General features: G+C 34.5%; 1 protein-coding gene across 2 annotated transcripts; it reads left to right on the top strand.

Annotated features, from left to right (window-relative positions):
- The first annotated feature begins 1,160 nt into the window (after window positions 1-1,160).
- Window positions 1,161-20,164, top strand: LOC124407236 (serine-protein kinase ATM). Of its 2 annotated transcripts, XM_046883192.1 has the most exons (19): window positions 1,161-1,348; window positions 1,769-1,906; window positions 3,638-4,088; window positions 4,933-5,286; window positions 6,628-7,030; window positions 7,409-7,733; window positions 8,073-11,862; window positions 11,986-12,315; window positions 12,575-12,877; window positions 13,485-13,699; window positions 13,785-14,128; window positions 14,265-14,743; window positions 14,824-15,047; window positions 15,266-15,382; window positions 16,442-16,597; window positions 16,762-16,907; window positions 17,621-17,727; window positions 18,457-18,735; window positions 19,504-20,164. In XM_046883192.1, exons 1-19 carry the CDS (start codon window positions 1,277-1,279, stop codon window positions 19,680-19,682), a joined length of 8,412 nt encoding a protein of 2,803 aa, XP_046739148.1. In that variant the 5' UTR covers window positions 1,161-1,276; the 3' UTR covers window positions 19,683-20,164. The 2 variants fall into 2 exon arrangements, with proteins under 2 accessions (XP_046739148.1, XP_046739147.1); XM_046883191.1 differs by having other exon boundaries at window positions 7,409-11,862.
- Window positions 20,165-20,996: the final 832 nt, after the last annotated feature.

The raw sequence follows: 20,996 nt of genomic DNA, 5'->3' as shown, positions 1-20,996 counted from the left end.
AACCATCTCTCTCTTTCAAAAAACTTATCCCCTTGTTTCCACGCTTACATACATTATATTTGAATCTGTTTTCAAATCCTTACATTAGCTTATGCTTGATAACACTCTACGGTCTTTTCACGTGATATCAATATATTGTATTGAGATTTTGTATTGTGACAAAAAAATAAAAAAAAATAAGCTGCTGTTCTCTCTTTCCAATTACCGCGCAGTGTATCTGTAGAAATCTATGCAGCAGGTAGGACGATATTAAATCGATGTTATGTGGGCAGAAAAGTAAATATGGATACACGAGCAATATTGTTAATCTCACAACTTTTGCCGTTGGAACGCTGAAGTAACCCAACTAAACTCTTGTCGTTTCCACCGATTATTTTTCTGAGTCTACCCAGAAATTTTTTATGGTAGAGTTTGGGTGAAAAGTTTGTATTTCCAACGCGAAAGGGCGTACCCTCGGTGGTAACGATATCCATGAGGATGGGACAGGGTAAAGCAGAGCTGCATTCTGAAACCTTACTTGAGTTATTCGAATATCATTGTTTCTCTGTTTGATCTTACGCGTTTGACAGAGATACGCCTGTAAATCTATATTACGAATATTTATTCTCCATGAGCATATTTTTTTATTGAGAATCTAGCAGTCAGAACGATGGTATGCCGTGAAGGCAGAATTCTTAAAAATGGTGCGCAGCAGTGGTCAACTTTGTGAATTCTTAAAGGGTATATTTGATCATAGATGAATATTCAAAATAGTAAATATTATTTGATCTAATTGTAAGATATCAAATGTTAAACATGAAGAAAAACCCCGGAGAGAAGCTTTCTCATTGTGATGATGCTTTTTGCATTTCTCTTGTAAGCTGAGTAATGATTGGCTGTTGTAAGATTCCCCCACAGTAAGCAATACTGCTGGCTCAGCGCGTGTTCGAAAATTATTGCACGTGACTAGACGTGAAATTGGAATCGCATGCGATTTGGCCTACGCGATAATTATCTCACGAGTTCGAGAATAGGCCCCCAGGTGCTCGTATGCGAGTGACTGAATACGCATAAGTTCTATGTTTCAAGATAATGATAATTTTGGCGGGCGATGAGTTGTGCGAGCCGGGTTATTAACGTGAAGTTTGTGATACCAAGTGATACTTGCTAGTGAGGTTGAATAAAAATGTAAGATTATAGTTTTCCAAGTTGGTGTCAGAACCTACAAATCGGAAATCACAAAATTCGAAGCTTAAACTGTGGTAATGCGTCTAACCTACATTGACAATTGTCAAGAATGCCTAGATACGAGCAAGCATTTCGCGACGTGTGCTCACTTGCGGGTTCCTCTCGAGTTTCAGATAGAAAGGTATGTTCGACACTTTTAAACAGGCGTTATTCACAGTGCCAGCATATTATTTTCTTCCTGTCGTTCCTCTATTTATGTGAATCGTGTGAATCGTATATCAAATTGTAACGCTCAATCGTAGGTATATTCTGACTCAAATTAGCTGTCAGAGCAGCAGCCACTAGTTGACTGTAGTCAGCAGCCGAATTTGTCAATTATAAACACAGCCACGTGTGATGCTCAACAATAAAAAACTTGTCAGCTGTCACAAAGGCACTAATATATAGCATATCAGATGTAAATTCGTGCTAAATTTTCATTTAAAGTTAGCCTAAACTTTCCTGGTATATTCTAGAATTTACTAGAATTTATTCTTTTTTTTTTATTATGTTGAAATATTCATTTGTCTGTCCCCTCATATTTTATAACTTTATCTTACAGAAATGCATTGTAAAATTAACAGAGCTGTACGACAGTGCAGAAGCTATAGAGGAACTCGACACAAATTCAAAGACTCAAAATGGGACAGCAACTACTTGGACTGCAATTATGTACTCTGTACATAAAGTATTGTTACATGTAAGTGTTTCGAAAGAACTACATGGTCTAGATAATGAAAGTCTATTTCATATCTAGGAAGTGTCTATTTGCGTAACAAAGTGAAACTTTACACGATACTCCAGTCACTTTAATTTTTTTTGAAAAATTTGTGACACGAGAAAATTTGGCATATTTAAGATGTATCTGTTTTGCAAATAGACACAGTCAAGAATTTGAAAAAAGATTTTATAACTAGGGTATTCGAAATAATTGAGCTCTGGTGTTCTTGATTGATCCGACTCTAGTATTTTTGTGCTTATTCTCCTCATTAATTTGAACTCCACATATCGTCTAAATACACCTGAGAAATTGTGTGTCAGGGTATAGTTTTGACATGCAAATATCACTGTTGACGAGCGACTGTTATAGTGTTTTTAAGGTGATTCTTCATCAAAATTAGCAGTCAAAGAAATATACCATTTATGACTAAAATGACCAGTATTATACATGTTCCTGTACGTGGTGGCTAAGACCACGCGACAGTGAGAAAGCACTGGGCGTGAAGTTCTAGAGTTAATATATAGCTTTATGGGACTCACTTCTGAAGCCCTTAAATTAAATAATTTTCATGCGTAAACATTTTGGATGCCATCTAAAAACAAGATCAACATTATTCTTTTAAATTCTAAATAAATTGGAAGACCATTGGTTTGACTGATATGCTGTAAAGATTGTCAAATTTTTAGGTAAAAGTCGAGATTATGCTACCTAACTTCATTCTAACTTTTAAAAAACTAGCTCATAGCATGCGCTTTGTATCTAATGCCAATTTCATGAATCTTCACAAGTATAAAGTAAAACACGTAACAGCATAGACATGTCTTATTTCGATAGAGCACAATATACATCTGCTCAATACGTAAAGTGATGATATAATTACACATTCAGTCAACACTCGTTAAAATGATCGAATTTCGAAAACTGAAAAAGTTATGTCAGTGTAATTCTTGAAATTGAAAAAATGAAAAATAGTAACAAATTTGGAGATGATCGTAGCAGTGTTACGTCTCAGCCGATAATTACAGCAATACCCTCTCTGCACCGTAACTTATTGACGTGCAATTACCATAAGAGAGCTTCACATGCTCATACCACAGATTTAAGATCCATATCGATTTAGATCCAGTTATCATCTTAGTATACAATGATGTTGCACCGACAATCTACATACAACATACGATCCGTTATTTTGCCACCAAGCCTAGCCGCGCGAAATTTTATACAATATGTACATATTTTTTATTCTTAACTTTATATCTTTAACTTCAACTCACAGAACTCAAGTTCATAAACCTCTAACCGAACTTAAGAAACAAGTAACTTTTTAAGGTGCTAGCAGAGTAGTTTTGCATCCAGTATTTCGCAGTTGTAATACTTGACTCAACAAGAAAACAAAGAGGATAAATTTGTAAATAAAAAAAAAATTATGTTTCCATGAAGCATCATTGTTGATGAAACGTACTGAAAGCATGAACCGATTTATACCAGACAGTCAGAACGATTTCTGCCATTGTTAGTATGTTATTGGTTGTTATTGAAGATTTTTCGTCCCATTAACATTCTAGTTCTATCCGCCCCAATAAATGTTCGAAATTTAGTCAACTCTGTCTCACAATCGGATCATTAGAATATATATATATATATAGTGGTAAATTTTATCACGCAATGTATATTATTATCGGAATAACACTGTTCTGTTTCTAAACATAGGAAGCAGAGAGATCAACACGTGTGGACGATAAACTATCAGGTTCCACATCTAAATCATCACGAGCACGTGAAAACAGGGAGTCCGTTCATCGAAATAATTCCATTACTATGTTGGACACGGTTAAAAAAGCGAACAGCTCTGAAATATTCCTAAAATGCGGGGACCTTGTAGGACTGATACTTCAAATTTTTTCTGATCACAAATACATGGATTATCAAAAAATATACCTCACTATTTTGGTAAACCATTTACTGCCGGTTAAACAATACCAAACGAATATGTCCTCTGATCATTGGAAGGAATTGTTGGATAGCTGTATTGGATTGTACAAAAACCCGTACCCTAATATTGACAAGATTTTAATTTTGAGGGCAATTTGTGGTATAGTACAACATGGTTGCACGCAATCACATCTTGCTCTAAGGTTGAAAGGGATTCTTCAATTTTTAGGTATTAAATTGTATCAAGTTCTAATTTTAGACGAGGTTTCTCATTCTGGAGGCCAAGCATTCTGGGTCAGTCTTAACTGTTCATAGTTTATGCAAGCAAGAGGGATTAGTCACTATGTAAAACTGGCTTACACTGATTGCGATTACAAGCTAATTACCAAGATCATAGAAATTGCAGAGATTACATAGATTTCCGAGATCACAAGTGACTATGGAGATTAGGATTACAAAAAATGAGAGATTACAAAGAGATTATACAGATTACGATGATTAGAAGGAAAGACAAAGATTATAGGGGGTACCAAAACAGTGCTAAGATTACAAGGGTTTACAACGGAATGGAAATATCACAAGTGATCACAAAGATTACAAGAATTTCAAGGTCCATAAGGATTTCAAAATTTGAAAAATAACATCAAGAATACAAAGAAAATACAAAATACTACGAGTTATTATCAAGATTGCAAGTGATCAGAAAGGTTACAATGATTACTAGTGATTACAAAGAACGATAGTGTGAAGAATACAAGAGGAATAGTCCAAAGATTACAAGAGATTTAAAACATTACAAAAATGACATGAAGAATTCAATGAGATCATGAAAAAATATAATGGAGTACAATGGATTAAAAAAAAATTACAAGGATTACATGAGATTACAAGAGACAATCAAAATTACGTACGATTGTATGTCAGATAATTACAGTGATTAACCCCTCTTGCAAGCACCAAACAGTTTCTGTTGGTCTTAATTAGACATGATGAACTCAAATGCTAGTAATGTATAAAAACAACCAAATGAAGTAATACTAAATTACACTTACAAATACAACTTACTTTTTTAGTCCAAGTCATCAATGATGCAAAGTCTGACCCAAGGAATCTTTCCGACGACACATTCGTACTAGTAAATGCTGTATGTCAACGAATTGGCCCAGAAAGTAGAATGGCTCTTTGCGAGTTTGGAGAAATTGTTATGCGTTCTGCAATCGATTTGAATGATAACTGCGCTAAGTATGACTGGATGCTGCTAGTAGTCCGAGCTCACCACCCTGGAAGTGTAACGCAAAATCATAACGCAGCCTATGCTTGCAATTGGGATACATGGAATAATATATTGCGTGCAATTTATTGCATGGTTATTAACAACCTCTCATTGGAATTTGTATCGATCAGCTTTATTCAACTCGCTTGTGAAGGTAAGATCATTTAATTTCATATTATACTTTTAATGATCATGGCTTGTAATTTTTTCATACTTTGTTAAGTTTCCTTACATTTCTCGCAGGAATTTGTTGAAAGTATAGACATTATATGTGATAATTGAGACTTTGATTTGGAAATGTTTCAACAAAAAAGTTGATCATTTTTTACTTTAAATTGAGTTGTTATGTTCTTTTCCGTTACAACTAGGACCATAAAGTGATTATTCTCATTGTGCTAATAAGTTAAATCCTGAGAAATAGCAACAAAGAGTTGACTTGCTTTTGCATAAAATGCGTATTATTTTTGCAAAGGAACAGCTATGTGTATATGGAGCTTGTCGTGCTAACTAGACATGCGACATGCCTGACAATTTTTGATTCCGTTATTTGTTTTTTGAAATATCAGTACCCTGTCAAATCATCTTCCATATTTTTTGTTTTTATTTCAACAGCCAGAGGTGTACTTTTATAAAAAAAATATTCGAGAAGTCATTTGAATAGTTGACGTGATTGTATAAGACTACCAAAATGGTTGCTCGAAAAAGATTTTTGTGAAAGTGCAATACGGGATGAAAAAAATAATTCACTAACTTTTGTAAAAAATATCTCTTCTCCGTTGCGTTATAAGACAGTTGAAGTTTTCAATATCAAACTTTGCAAAAAAAATTAATGGCTGGAAATTGAATCGAGGTAATAAACTAAAAAAATTATAGGTGCTACTGTGAAAGAATTTTCAAAAATCCGGTGTGACTTATGAAAATGTTTGAGCAACGATTCATAGTAAAATAACTCCCGCTTTTTGCAACGTTTTTTTTTTTTATTTTCAAAATAAAGCTTGAAAACAATACGAAGGAAAAATCTCTCTGGCCTGCCTCTACGCTTAAAATTTTCGATATCTGACACACGATTTTTCAGAATTTTTTTCAGATTCTTAACTTGTATCGATCAATAAAATCGTTTTAACAAATTATAAAAAATTCAAATCAAGTCGAAGGAATATTAAAAAAAACGGGGTCCTTTTTAAAGTGAGAACAATCGTATAAAAAATCGCGGGCCCAATCCGAAAGCTCAAGGATTGAAGTGATATTGAATGCCCCATAGATACTGGACTATGAAAAGAAATTAACGAAATCAAAAATGGTCATGTTTAATTGCGTATTGAGCTGGCACGGCATTTCCCATGTGCACAAATTAATAGTTGAAATTGAAAAATATTCGTTTCTCACTCACAATCGTTAATCCGTAAATTTGTAATGGAGAATTCATTAATTATGATCATGATAGCGTTGTTTACAAAAACTATACTCCATTGAAAATGTTAATCTTGATTCACAGTTTCAAGGCAACTGAAAGATGATTCAACGTCCATTGACAATGACATTGCCATAAATGAAAGTAGTTTTTTATTGCAACCACCGAAGCGCAGACGAACTGTAATCGGTATTCAAGGAATGATCGATGTTCTTATAACTACCCCACTTAACGAATCTAAATACTCAGTACAAATTTTGAACACATTGATAACAGAGTATTCTGAATGTGTGAAAGAAAATAATTTCCTTCCACTACTTGAATTTCTGAATGCATCACTGAATACATGCACAGATACCGATGTTATGTATCAACTATGGCAATTGGGTAGAGTTATGGTAGAATTTGAAAAAAAACTTTCGACTGACTTGATTAAAAATACTGAAATTCAAGCAATATGGCTCAAGATATGGAACACTACTCTCAGGTAAGAGTAAGATTAATGTGTGAACAGTAAAGTTCCAATTTAAGTATTTACTTACACTGAAATTTCGGTATGGAGTAAAACGGCTAGTATGAAAAATTTTATTCTTATTTTATGCTAACTATCAATTAGAAACGTAAACAGAGCAGTGAAATATATAGCTTTAAATGAATTTTCAATCAAGCTGAATGAATTAAAACTTCAGGAAGATGTATTGTTCATGAATTGTTTATCATCAGGTATATTTGGTTCATTGATTTCAAGCTATTCTGAGTTTCTTGTCAGTATAATATATGTACTTTAGGAATTACAGATATTTATGTAGCATAATGACATTACCATTATTTTTACATTAGGCTACATTTTTTATATTTATTTCAGGTCAGTAAGCAAAAAAGAGAACGACGACCAAGTTCATAAACTCTTGCAGTCTCTTCTGGTAAACAAGAAAGTAATCGATGGCAACGACCTTTTGAACTTATACCTGAAAGATACAGTCACATGGTCAAAGTTCAGTATTCATAGTCTGTTGGTTTTTTGTCAGCATAATATATCACAGATTTCTGCAGAACCACCTGTACATGAGAATAATTTGATGCTACATAATGATGTACCACTAAAAGTACGCCTTTTACGATGGGTTTTAGCCATTCCGCAAAGTAAATGGAATGTTGAGTTTCCTATTGAAGATGTTTGCGAGCTGCTGGTTGGCTTGACATTGAAATCTTGGCACAATGTTGTCGAAGTTAACGTATCAAACGTTTCTCAATCGAGGCTCTGGATGAATAATGAATCCCTATCAAATCATTCCTTGCCATGTAAAAGTACACGAGATAGTCTTACAAGTATGGAGCGTGTTCACTTGTTGACAGCATTTGAAAGTAGCTTGTATGACGAAACCAACATCAACAGTTTTCCACAAAGCAAAACTTTGACAAATAACGTATTGTATGTTAAAACCAATTGTGATATACTTGTCAATGACTTGGTAACAAAAAATACTGCAATCAGTGAGTCGAAATTTGTAAATGTTCTCATATTACAGACAGCAGTCGTTGCTAAGGTGTTTTCAAACTTTTGCCAGTTGAATATCGCACAAGAGAGTATGAAAGTATCATTTGGCACTATAATAAAGAATTCGTTGCAGGAAATATCTCTATCGATCGAAGAAATGATAAAATCTAAGAGGAAACTCAGGGGAAAATCCCTTATACACGTATTAGAAGCTCTATATGTATTGTACAATACACCGTATCACATTGCTATAATTGATATTATTCGGTCGTCCACCGAATCTAATATGCTGAAAAATATCTTATCACTGACGGATGTTGAAAGACTGCGAAAAATAAGTGATGAATCCGAGATGGATAATTGCAATACAAGTATTGGTTACATACAAAATATGAATGATTTATCCGAAAGGCATAGACTTATGAGAAAAAGCGACGAGTTTCAGAAGACTGATTCTCTGTCAGAAGCGAATACTATAAGAATGAAAGCTTGTACAGTATGTGCATCATTTTGTTGTATGGTTAACAGCGATGGAATGACTCGAAGACAGGAAAATTTGCAGATAACTCTTCTACAGTCAGACAATTATGATCTGACAGAAATATATGACTTTAAAATGGCTCTTCAAGTGTTGGAGTCATTGATGTCTGGTCAATCAGTATCGCTTTCTGGAAATGTGATTCAAAGTTTGTTGAAACTTTTACAGCAGTTATGTATAATTTGGCATAAGGATAATGAGGCTGTCATAAGTATTTTAAAAATATTATCTAAACTGCTTTTTCGCATGAGATCTACGGGTAGTGATGTACAACGCCAAAACTTGTTGCGGATTTTACACAAATTCCATCAGCTTCTACAAAGTGAAAATAACTACGGTCCATCGACATATGTTACATTCATTCACTGCCTTGAAATAATTGCAAAAATTGATACCACTTTCGATTGGGCTAAATGGCACACTGATACAGATACACCTGTTGTAGAAGATATTTTAATGTATATCCAAAGTCCGTTTCATGTCGTTCGTCTTCAAGCCGTAAAGTGTTTGCAACTAGTATTTGCTTCAAGTGATGTAAACCTTGAATGGCTGAAAGAATTTTTTTATAAGCTGAAGACTGTCATTAACACTTTGTTCATTGTTCAAGGGGAACTCAAAGAAAAAGTGAAAGAAGACGAAAGAACAAATCGCGTCGCAAGTGCTCTACATATAATGGGTATTGTGATTTCTTCCAGTGCTATATTTCGCAGCGAAGCATTGCTAACCACATTTCGATTGACCGTAGACAAAAATATCAACTCTAAAATTACACAGAAGATGTTAGATAGCATCAGTTCGACTTTAAAAATGAAGGATTCATCTACCCTAGTTGAAAAAAATTTGAACTACCTTCTAACACATTGGCTGGAGAATGGGTGTTCTTTGGAAAAATTTCCGGTACATCTAGCTCACTGCTCGTCTGATCAAGAATTCTATCAAAAGCATATGAACATCGTCGTACCGACAGTCATTCAGAAATGCAGCCTGAAAGAGGCGCACAATCTATGCAATCAATTTGGTATGCCATTTAACAAAGTTGTCGAGGATTGTTTTCCACGGCTCATCGCTTGGCTGTTACCATGTATTTCTGCAGATCCACATACTCCATCTGCTGGCATTAGTGTTCTCGATATTCAACGAGCAACTGGTGTTTTCAATCAATTTTACAAAAATGAAAACGAATTTCAAACAGTTCAAAGAATGTCTACGTTAATTGAAAAGAATCTAAAGAGCGTTATACTCGACATGATTGAACGTTTACACGATGAAGAACATTTCATGGAGTTTTTAACTGTCTCGATTAAATTTTCGTCCAATGATCCGCCACACTTCAAGCATGAAGATATTACGCGAAGCTTCATGTATTTAGATGAACATATGATGGGAGCTGGTCATTCCTTACTTTACCTCCTCGCTACCGAAAAGCAACATGTATTACAAGCAGTATTATTGGATTTAAAATGCAGCATTTACAATGTAAATTCGATTGAGGATAAATCAAAGGCACTCCATCATTACATGTATTTTTCAATAATGTTACTACAGCAAATAGATCGCCATTACTTTGATCAGATGTCGGCGTACATTATCAGAGATATTTGTTACACCTTGATCAATCTCACACAGGAAAATTTAAGGTGTATCACCCAAGCATCTTGCAGTTACCTTTACCATCTGCTCAAGTACATTTTACCTAAGAGGCATACTGATATTGAATCGATCTTGAGATCGATAGTAACGAGTATGATACCAATTGTAAAAACTAATGAAGCAAGACATGCTTCCGAGATCCTGACATTCCTTATTGTTGAGCAAAATCATTTACTTGGAGAAGCAATTGGAAGATTAGATTCGTTCCCCATGGATGAAGTTTTTCAAGTATTGCGAGATATACATTTAAAGTTGAAATATAAGAGCAAACAAAAGCAAAGCTTGGAGAACGAAATTCGACACTTTTTAAATACACGAAGTGAAAACACGGAGGATTACAGTATTGCAGAACTTGAAAACTTACTGGAACAGTTGCAGACTCGGAAAATAGAATTAAAAGAAATCTATCAGAGTCTAGGGTCTGTTCAAAAATTTTCTGAAGATTGTGCTGTCAGTATATTGCATCAATTAATTTGTGCATTAGTGAAATTGACTTCGTCTTCTGATCCTGATATCTCGCTCGGGGCCGCAAAATGCTTAGGTGAATTGGGGCCTGCCGATTTATCAACAATGATCTTACAACCAGAAAGTGATCACAAAGAGTTAGTCGCAAACCCGATGTTCGCATGTACTTACAGAATACTTGTTCTCTTATCAAGCTTTTTGATTCATACCGACGTACTACTTCTAACTGCCACATCTGAAGCCTTATACAAAATCATGGCTTCTTACTGGGGAGCACAAATATTTGTCGAAAAAAGTACGAAAGTACAGTTTGGAGCTACTAAGGAATCGCTGCGAATTGAATACATCAGACCATTCATTACTAGCCTCAGCCAGGCAAAACAAATTTATACAATAGATCAGAGAAATTTCATCAAATGCATCGATCAGGACCAAAAATTGTGGTTCAGTAATTCGTACCGCTCTCACAGTGATTGGATAGCAGACATCACATGTGAAATTCTGAACTGTTTCAGTGACTCTTACTTGAAACATTTGATACCAGTTTGTAGAGCAAATGTATTATTTTGTGAAAAAATATTACCATGGATAATTCATTTGATACTGTACATAGAAAAAAAATTGTGCACTGGAATATGCGACTACATCAATCGGTTCTTTGATCTTCACTTTACGAATACCGATGAGTTAAAAAAGAAGTCATCTCCAAGAGACATGCACTACAATATCTGTCTGAATCAGCAATCAGTTCGGTGCATGCTGAATGTAGTTGATTACATAAGATCACAGTCGGCGGACAATTATCAATTTCCATTAAATTATTTACACATAGCAAAAGCTGCTCAGTACTGTTCAGCTTACTTTACATCCGTGCTTTATGCTGAATTGTGGTGTGAAAAATTACTGAAAGAATGCCCAGTGATTGATTATTCAATGCCCATCGATTACATTTGTGAAATTGAAACTGAAAATGGGAAGGTGTTGCAAGAGATTCTCAGAGAAGCATGTATAAAAATTGGAGACCCTGATGCTATTTATGGATGTGGCAGGTCATATTTTCAAAATGTTTCAGCCAAAATAGAACATTACGTTCAGCTTCGTCAATGGAACAAAGTACTTCTTGCATATGATATAGAAGTATCGCTTGGAAACAAAAAAGCAACCAAAGGTACGCAAACGTATCTACTCTACGAAAATAGTAGCTTTGAAATTACAAGTTTCTCTCTATTTTCACTAACCCTATGACTGATAATATTGTTTTCACCTCATGATTGTATTTCTCTGTCGATAGGTTTACTTGATGCATTGCAGCATTCTGGTCTGCAATATCTTTTAGGTGCCTTTGTCAAAACTGTTGATAGGAGCGAAGAAGACTTAGATGGCAATTGTCGATATGAGTGTGCCTGGCGATTGTCAGATTGGAGTATATCCACGTCCCAACAAATGATAAATCTTCGACAAGAAAACTGCACTAGCCTTCAAGCTTCTGTCAATAATAATTATCCCTTATTTCATTATCATGCACTTAAATCATTTCATGAACTTGACACAGACGGCCTCAAAACTGCTATAAATTGTGGACGCGTCTGCATTATTAATTCATTGCGGAACATCAGTTTGGGTAAGAAATACCATCCGTTTAGTGATTACGTTTATAGGTTCTACGATTAACCTTATAATTTAGGTTCTAGACATTCGATCTTTGATTTTTCGTCAGAAATAGCACAACCAGATAATTTTTTAAAATTAGAGACGGTCAGTCCAGAGGCATTTGAAAAAACAAAATTGTAATATGTTATTTGGCTAATATCGATTACAAAATTTGACTTCTCCAAATCTGTAAATAATGACGATTTCATTTAAATGATTCATTTTTTCAGAAAGTTGTAAGACCATCTACCCTGCTTTATCTCAACTTCAAATGCTGCGTGAAATTGAAGAAATATACTTTGCCAAGCTTGATGATTATAGTTCAATGATTGAAAAATGGAACACACAAGATTCTATGGGAGTTAATGATTTTGAATATATTGAACCGATTTTATCACAACGAATAGTTTTGTTACAATCTAACGAAAAAGGAAAAAATCAAGTTGTCAAAAATGCTCTTGTTGATACATATTTTCGATTGAATCAATTATCTAAGAAGCATGGATATTCTCAAACATCTGCCCGAGCCTTAGGTATGTAAAATTTTAGAATTTGCTCTATAATTTAAATGTTGAATTATAATCCGATGATTGTTTTCCATTTCATATGAGAATATTATATACACACTATTTATCATCACTTTTGCCCATCCTTGTAATTTGCTGAATGGAATTTCCGAATTATTTCTCATCGTATTATTTTGCTCGTTTTACCGCAATTTGTATAAAATTTTGTTTAATTTGTCGGAATAGACAGACCATCATTTTTCTAAAAACTTGTTTTTCGAATACTATACTATACTTTTTCGATCGAAACCAGTAGTTTTCTTTATTTCACCATATATGATGAAATGTGATAAAGAAACTATTTTATGAAAGAAAAAAAATCTTAACAACAAAGATTTTTATCATGCTTCCAATAATTGAATTAGTTTATATGGTAATGAAAAGTAGTGTGTTGAGTGGCCAATTAAGTGGTCAAATATAAACATAAATATCAACTACAGTTGTTTCTGAAATCAATAGAAGTTGATGTAAATTGTTTAAAAGTCTCATAAAAATATTAAGAATTCAGCTATGAATTTATTTAAAAAATGGGAGATAATTGATTAGTAAATTGTGATAATTTTTCATTGGATAGGCAGTTTGGCGAAACAGGTTGAATTGTCAGCTGAAGTAAAAACTAATCTGCAATACGAAGAAGCAGTCTTGGCATGGATGAGCGGGGATCAAGAACTTGGGCGGCATCTTCTTCATAATTTGTTAGTCAACGAGACCTTGAGTCTAAGTATGCAAGCACAGGCATTTACACAATATGGAAATTGGATGGCTGAAACAAAATCAGAAAATCCGCAAGTAATGATCCATTTACTTTGTTCCGAGAGAGATCTCACTAGATATGTCAGCAGAGATGATTAAGGATTTTTTACGATCTTTGCAGAGGGTTATTGACAAGTACTATTTGACCTCTCTGAAGTACAGTGAGAAGATAAAAAATCCAACAGAGAGAGACAAAAAAAATTTGTTAGATACTCAAGCTGCTTTGGCACAATTTGCTGACGTCCAGTACCAGCGAATACTATCTTACATGAAATCACCACAATTTGAAAGCTTTAAGGAGTGTGTGGCTTACTCAGAAATGACTGCTGAAACTTTGTCCACACATTCAAAGGATGTCGACGAGAGGCGAGCTGCTAATCTCAATAAGAATCAAACCAGTAATGATATGGCAGAGTTGGAAAATATTGAAAAAGAGAAAAATATGTACTTGCTGTTAGCACTGAAGTAAGTGAAACTTGAAATTTCAGTATCTATTCTTCTATTCTATAAACTTCTTCTATAAACTTCAGTTACTATTTGGGCGTGAAAATTAGCAAAGTAAATAATACGTACAAGTTGAATAATTTTTATCATGTCGCAGGTATTACATCTTGACATTGCAACAAGGCGAGGATCACAACTTGTTGGTGTTTCGACTAGTGTCTTTATGGCTGGATAATACTCATCATAAAGAATCCAGTGATTTGCTACAAGCATATCTGAACAAACTTCAGTCTTACAAATTTGTCTTACTTGTGCCACAACTAGCCCCACACATGACTAACTCTGGTGATGCATTTTCTAACCAGATTTATGATTTATTACGAAGATGTGCTATTGAACATCCGCATCATACATTGCCAGTACTCTTGGCGCTGATGAATTCGCACAAAGATCATGAATTCCAAAAAGGTAAAAAAAGGCAGAAGATCAGCCCAGAGCCGCGGGTTCTAACTGCACAAAAACTGATTGAAAATCTCATGTCTACCAATATCAATCCCATTATACAAGAAATGCATAAACTGGCACATTCCTTGATCATGTTAGCAAACTTAGAAACGCCAAGAAGTAACTCCCAAAGTATGTATGATTTCCTATTTGCTAAGTTACAAGGATTTAAAATTGAGACGATGTTTAATCATATGTCTTGATTGATCCAGAACTTCCAGTGCCGAACGTCTCTCATTCAGTTCAACAAATTAAAAACTTTAAACATACTCTAATACCAACATTATCGATTGATATAAAACCGAACAAAATTTATAATCGAATTGTTAGCATAGAAAAATATGCGAATGAGTTTGAACTTGTTGGAGGTATTAACGCACCCAAGAAAATAACCTGCCTGGGGACTGATGGTGTTACGAGGAATCAGTTAGTTAAGGTAAACACGTAACAAGTATGAATATTACGTAATTATGCATGAGTACATATGGGGAAGCTCACCAAATATTCACACACCATTCGAGGCTAAACTTTCGATTTTTCTGCAATTTTGATATTTTACAGCATGTACTAAGATATCCATATCCTATAATTTTCTGACCTCGAGCTTTTATGGTTTTCGAAAATCACATTGCTCAATGTATTTTTTTTTTTCAGGGAAGAGATGATTTAAGGCAAGATGCAGTTATGCAACAAGTATTTACCGTTATGAATATGCTTCTCAAAACCAGCAAAGAAGCCAACAAGCGTAGACTGAATGTCCGTACATATAAGGTATGACAAATGATTTGAATGGTTTTAATCACACATGCATTCATTAAGGCCGAATGGGTCATATCATCCGAATCAAAATTTGAGAAAAGAGGAAATTTTCAGTCGCGTTTTTTGTGCTGATTATGGTGATCACAAGAAAAACAATATCCTTACTATGCTATGGAAATAGTTCTGCAAGAGTTTGAATAATACACGCTAATAATAAGATATCCGCAATTTGAAAGAAGGTTTTATAATTAGAACTTTGAAAATTTTGAAATTTCGGTGTTTTTTATTTGATTCTAATGTTTTTAGGGTGAATTTTATTCATTGACCAGATCGCCACAAAAACTTGAGAATATGATCAAAAACACTATAGTTTAAGCATTGTGGACAACGATAATTTTTTTTCAGAATCAGAATCATTTCCATGGGGGTGTCCATTAATCACGTAAGACTTACAGGGAGGGGGAGGCTACTTGAAAAGATTATGACCGGTCACATTAGTGGGGGGAGGGGGGTCTCGAACAGTATCACGCGTATTTTTTGTGTACTTCGTCTCAATAAATAGTGAGGGAATTTAAGTTAAATTTTTGTTTTGGTGTCAATAAAGCTTATTATTTTTGTTCGGTAAATTATGGACATAGTATACATTATTACACTCTATGACATACCGAACCGACTCACAAATTTACCGTATGAGTAAGAAAAATCTACGCGATAACAAGCAGGGTGAGGGGGGTTTGCTAGAACCTCACGGCCAGTCATAAGGGGGGATAGAGGAGTGGGGCTAAAAACGTATCACGTGATTGATGGATGCCACCCCCTGCCCCATTGCACAATAAGGATGTTGCGGGTGTATTTGCCATTAGTGTTGTCGAAGTCTAATTTTTTCATTTGGAATAGGGCTACTTCTTGTGACTCCTTCAAATGCTTTGTCAAGCGTTACCATTCACCTCAAATCCATAGATTTCATTTTGTCATTACTGCAATAAAAACTTCACCTGCTCTTTCACCTTCAAATGCGTATCAAGGTTTTTTGTGAAACAATCAATTGTTCAACCAGTTTACTTTTGGCAGGTGGTGCCTCTGACTCGAAGATGCGGTGTTTTGGAATGGTGCAATAATACATTGCCTCTCAGTGTGATTCTAGAGGGATCTGTCGGGTATTTGGGACTTCATAAAAAATATTATCCGAATGATTATACAACAAGGCAATGCAGAATGAAAATGGAGGTGAGATGAGAATATGTACTATTTTACTGTCTCAATCTTCATACTCCAAGGATGATCTGTAGCTTTAGCGTGATATATTGTTTTTAACACGCGTTTTAAAAAAAATTTGTGTCTGCGCGTGTATAAGAAATCTTACTATATATTTTCTTCTCTTTTCTTTTCAGGCAGTCTTCAAAAAATCAAACCAAGAAAAACTTAGGGTTTATATAGATTGTTGCAAACATCTTCATCCGGTTTTCCATTACTTCTTCCTGGAGAGTTTCTCATCCCCAGAGACTTGGTTTGAACGAAGATTAGCCTATGTACACAGGTAACTCACGTTGACTGTAAGATGAAACATATAACCCCGCGGATGTTTTGATACCTTTTACTGTACTGTATACTGTACTAAATATACAGGGTAATCTGGGATTATCTCCCTATAGGCCACGAATGTATCCCCCATTAAAACTCCAACTAGAACCTTTTTTACTCATAGGATAGAATATTTCTTTTTGTCAATTATAGCAGTTCGAAATTGCCCAATCCGGTAGAATTTATTCACCATAATCAATGAAATACAATTGTTTGAAATTTAGTGGAAATCTGTTGAGGTGTTAGCGTGGTTGTTAAGTAACAACGTTTTTCAAGGACATTATAAGAAATGTTAAAATAACGAATTTCATCTTCTACACAATTTTAACGTATTTTTCAAAGATTGTAGTTTTTCAAAATGTTAAACATTGATTTTTGTCAATCCAAAGTTTGGGAAAGCACTCTAAACAGTAAAAAAAAATTATTCCATCGTAGAACAAAATTTCCGAGAGTTTTGGGGAATTTTGAAACACGTGGGACTATTAATATGTTTGAATGCTTGTACCTCAATAGTCAATCAACCCCAAAAAAAAAAAACTTCTATGAATAAATCGGTTCTGTCAGAAATGCTTTTATAACTTGACAAAGTTTTGACACATGTTAAGGGTCAAAGTTAGTCGATTTGTCATGGAATATCCCATATACACTATTTATTTGTATTTTTATCAGTGTGGCAACAACTTCAATGATAGGGTACATCTTGGGGCTTGGTGACAGGCATGTGAACAATATCCTGGTGGACAAATTGACAGCTGAAGTCATTCATATCGACTTTGGTAAGTTAATTCATCATTATGTTGTTTTTTTCTTCTTTTTTTATTGTGTAGGTCTTATGGCGACAGCCTTCACTAAATCTATACGTAAGTAGAAATAAAGGAATACATTTTACTGGAATCGATCGAATTATATTTTTTTTTCGTCAAGAATCAACTATTTCCATGCTTGCAAATCATGTATCCACAGACTAATCAACTACCCATTCTAATATTCAAAATTGCATCATGTTTAAAATCTTGAAATGGAAATTCTCCTGGATGAAAATTTGTTGTACAGAAAACATAAGATCAAGAAAATCGACTCAAATAGGTTTGCGGGAAATGTGAAATTGGATAGCTTGAAACATTTCTTAATAATTGGGAATGTGTGAATGGTGCTTGAATCGAATTCAATAGTGAAATTGGCTTTGAAAATTGAATCCAATATTCGAGTATTCAAATAATTGTGTCAAACTATTCGTGATTTGGAATTAATTACACATCTCTATTAATAATCATAAAATAAATTTCATGAATTTCCTTCGATAGAAAGATCGTAATAAAGTTAATTAAGCTTTAATACCTTCCATAGCAACAAATTCGTTACAAGTAAAGAAACCACAATTTACTTGATAAATCACTATTCCCACAGTTTTTCACACTAATATAATTTTGAATACTTTCTCTGTGTTATTTCTGTGAAAGTATAACAAGAATATTTTGCAATATCGATGTAACTAATTTTCGTAGGTATTGCATTTGAGCAAGGTAAAGTGCTGCCGACTCCAGAGACCGTTCCATTTAGATTGACCAGAGATATCGAAGCTGCGATGGGTGTATCAGGGGTAGAAGGTGTTCTGAGGCGGAGTTGTGAAGAAACAATAATTGTGCTCCGAAATCATAAAGAAATCATTATAACACTCCTACAAGTGCTTCTTTATGATCCCCTCTTTTCATGGGCCATAACTCCAGCTAAGGCTTACAGTCTTCAAAAAGGCGAACAAGAAGGTTCCTCGGAAGGTCAAGAAGGTTTGTGCAAAAATAATTGTAATCAGTGTGGTATATTAGCTAGATCATTTCATCTAAGTTAATGGCCTTAGACGAATTCATTTTATCTTTTATCTTCTTCTAGATAAACTGTTCAATGTCATTTTTTTTTACATCATAAGGATGACGTAAATTGCTCACTGACAGTTAAGCGATGCTATTCAGAGTAAAGACTAATATAATTTTGCCGAACTGAATAATTCAATAAAAATTTCTTTCCGAAAGAAGCTCTTCGCAATCTACTACCTATACTGAAACATTGGATTGTTTAAGGCACATAATAAGGAACTATTTGCTTTATTAGTGGGCAAAAACAGTTCTTGTTCTCTACTGGAAAAATGGTTTGCCATTTCTCAGAGTTTTTTCTTTCATTGAAAAATGGCAGCCAACATAGTCTATTCTTACGTTTGAGTTCACGAAAAACTACTTCCAGCAACAGCATAGTTTCACACTAACTGCAAAGAAATATTTCGCAATATCAATAATTTTTATCCTCAATTTATTAAGAATTTTTACATTTTATCGTTATATTTTTTATTATCAATATGGAAGTAAGGATGTTTTGATTTTCTATAGAAATAATTGCACGAGATATTACGTTTCATCTGATCTGGATGAATTTTGATATGAAGAATCTGATATTGATCTACATAATAGTACTCATTATCTTGTACAGTACTGAATTTGTAATTGACTTGAACTTTTTGTAATGATAGGGTGCAACGTAATACAATGATAGGTATTTTGCAGCTGCTGGAGAAATAAACAAACTTGCAGAGAGAGCACTCTTACGATTAGAGCAGAAATTGCAGGGGACAGAAGAGGGTTCAGCATCTAGTGTCGCTGGACAAGTAGAGAGGTTGATTCAAGAGGCCCACGATCCAACTAATCTGTCTCGTTTATACTATGGGTGGCAACCCTACCTATGATTTTCCATTTAATCTGAATAATAAAACTTTGTTCTACTTTTGCTGACATGATGATATCCCCTCTGGGAGTTACGAACTTTCAAAGTACCTCCTCGATTTCACAGTGCCATAAAATCTACAACGAGTAAATGAAGGTTTCATTAACTGTTGTGATATTTTTTTTGCTTTTATAATAAAGTTCCGAGTAGTGTTCTCGAAAAACCCCAGATTTCATTACATGAAACTGTACCTACTTGAAGTCGTGACATTTCGAATTTGATAAGTAAAGACGAACCATGTATAGTATACTTCTTATCCCGTATATGTTTTTACATCTTTTTTGTACTGTTATTGTATTACTAACTTAAAAGAATATTGTATTCTTAAATAAATGTGTTTATATCTTGTTAATTCAATACCAGTAAATACATTCTATCTTGAGGTTTTAAGGGAGAGCTATGCACAAAATAGGTTTCGAAATAGATGTATTTTCAGTTCGTAGTAGCGCTGCCAGATTTATCAATTAATTTTAAATCGTTTTTCTTATTGATCGATTAACTCTTTGTTTGATCAAACAATTTATCGGTCAATTAAAAATACAATCATTAGATCAGAATGTCTGATTAACAAATTCATAGTACAGCTTTAATTTGTAGTGAATACATAAAAGTTTTGTTTTCCTAGTCCGTATTCATGATTTTATTATTCTAATTTTTTATTTTTATAAAAATTCAAATGTGAAAAATATTGTCTTGTTAAACAAATGTATTAGAAATTGAATGGAAAAATATTTTCAGAATCTTGTTCAAGTGTCTCATTTATATTATTTACAATGTGAGAAGAGTAGATGGGACTTAGATTCAAGAATTTATGCTAATGAATCTGCGAATTGATTTCAACATTCTTGTGCCCTAAAGCGCGAAATAGGCAAGGGCACGGCGGAATGGACGCTTTGGGAATCATGGTGTAAACGGCGTTTTGCGAATCACAGCAGGATCGACGCCGACGCTTCGCTGCTAATACACGTGCCTCGCCCCGCCACAAACGCCTTATACCGATGGAGGGATTGCGTCTACGGGGCACGTGACGCTCGAAATTCAAACAAGCATCCCACGCCAAGGTCTATCTACACTCAGTCTGGCCACATCTACCAACCGAAATATTTTTTTTTAACCATTAGGTATTGGCCACCGAATATTTCGAGGATTCATTTCTGGGGCTTCCCCAGTGGTCCAGAGTCCCCTACCGAGTCGGTAGAGAACGGCGAACCGTCCATGCACCGCGTCGCAGCCAGTCTAGAATAGAAATGTTAACATTAAATATCCAGCAGGTGAA

Source organism: Diprion similis, chromosome 6 (genome assembly GCF_021155765.1).
Source record: "Diprion similis isolate iyDipSimi1 chromosome 6, iyDipSimi1.1, whole genome shotgun sequence".
Lineage (NCBI taxonomy): Eukaryota > Metazoa > Arthropoda > Insecta > Hymenoptera > Diprionidae > Diprion > Diprion similis.
Note: the sequence above shows the minus strand (reverse complement) of the source record. Positions and strands in the feature narration are given on the sequence as shown.

Bases quoted from the DNA above. Each gene is read 5' to 3' on its own strand.
- LOC124407236 (XM_046883191.1), top strand. From the start codon at position 1,277: ATGCCTAGATACGAGCAAGCATTTCGCGACGTGTGCTCACTTGCGGGT. The intron at 14,744-14,823 runs GTATGTATGATT...TGATTGATCCAG, and splicing joins GCCAAGAAGTAACTCCCAAA to AACTTCCAGTGCCGAACGTC. The intron at 16,598-16,761 runs GTGAGATGAGAA...TTTTCTTTTCAG, and splicing joins AATGCAGAATGAAAATGGAG to GCAGTCTTCAAAAAATCAAA.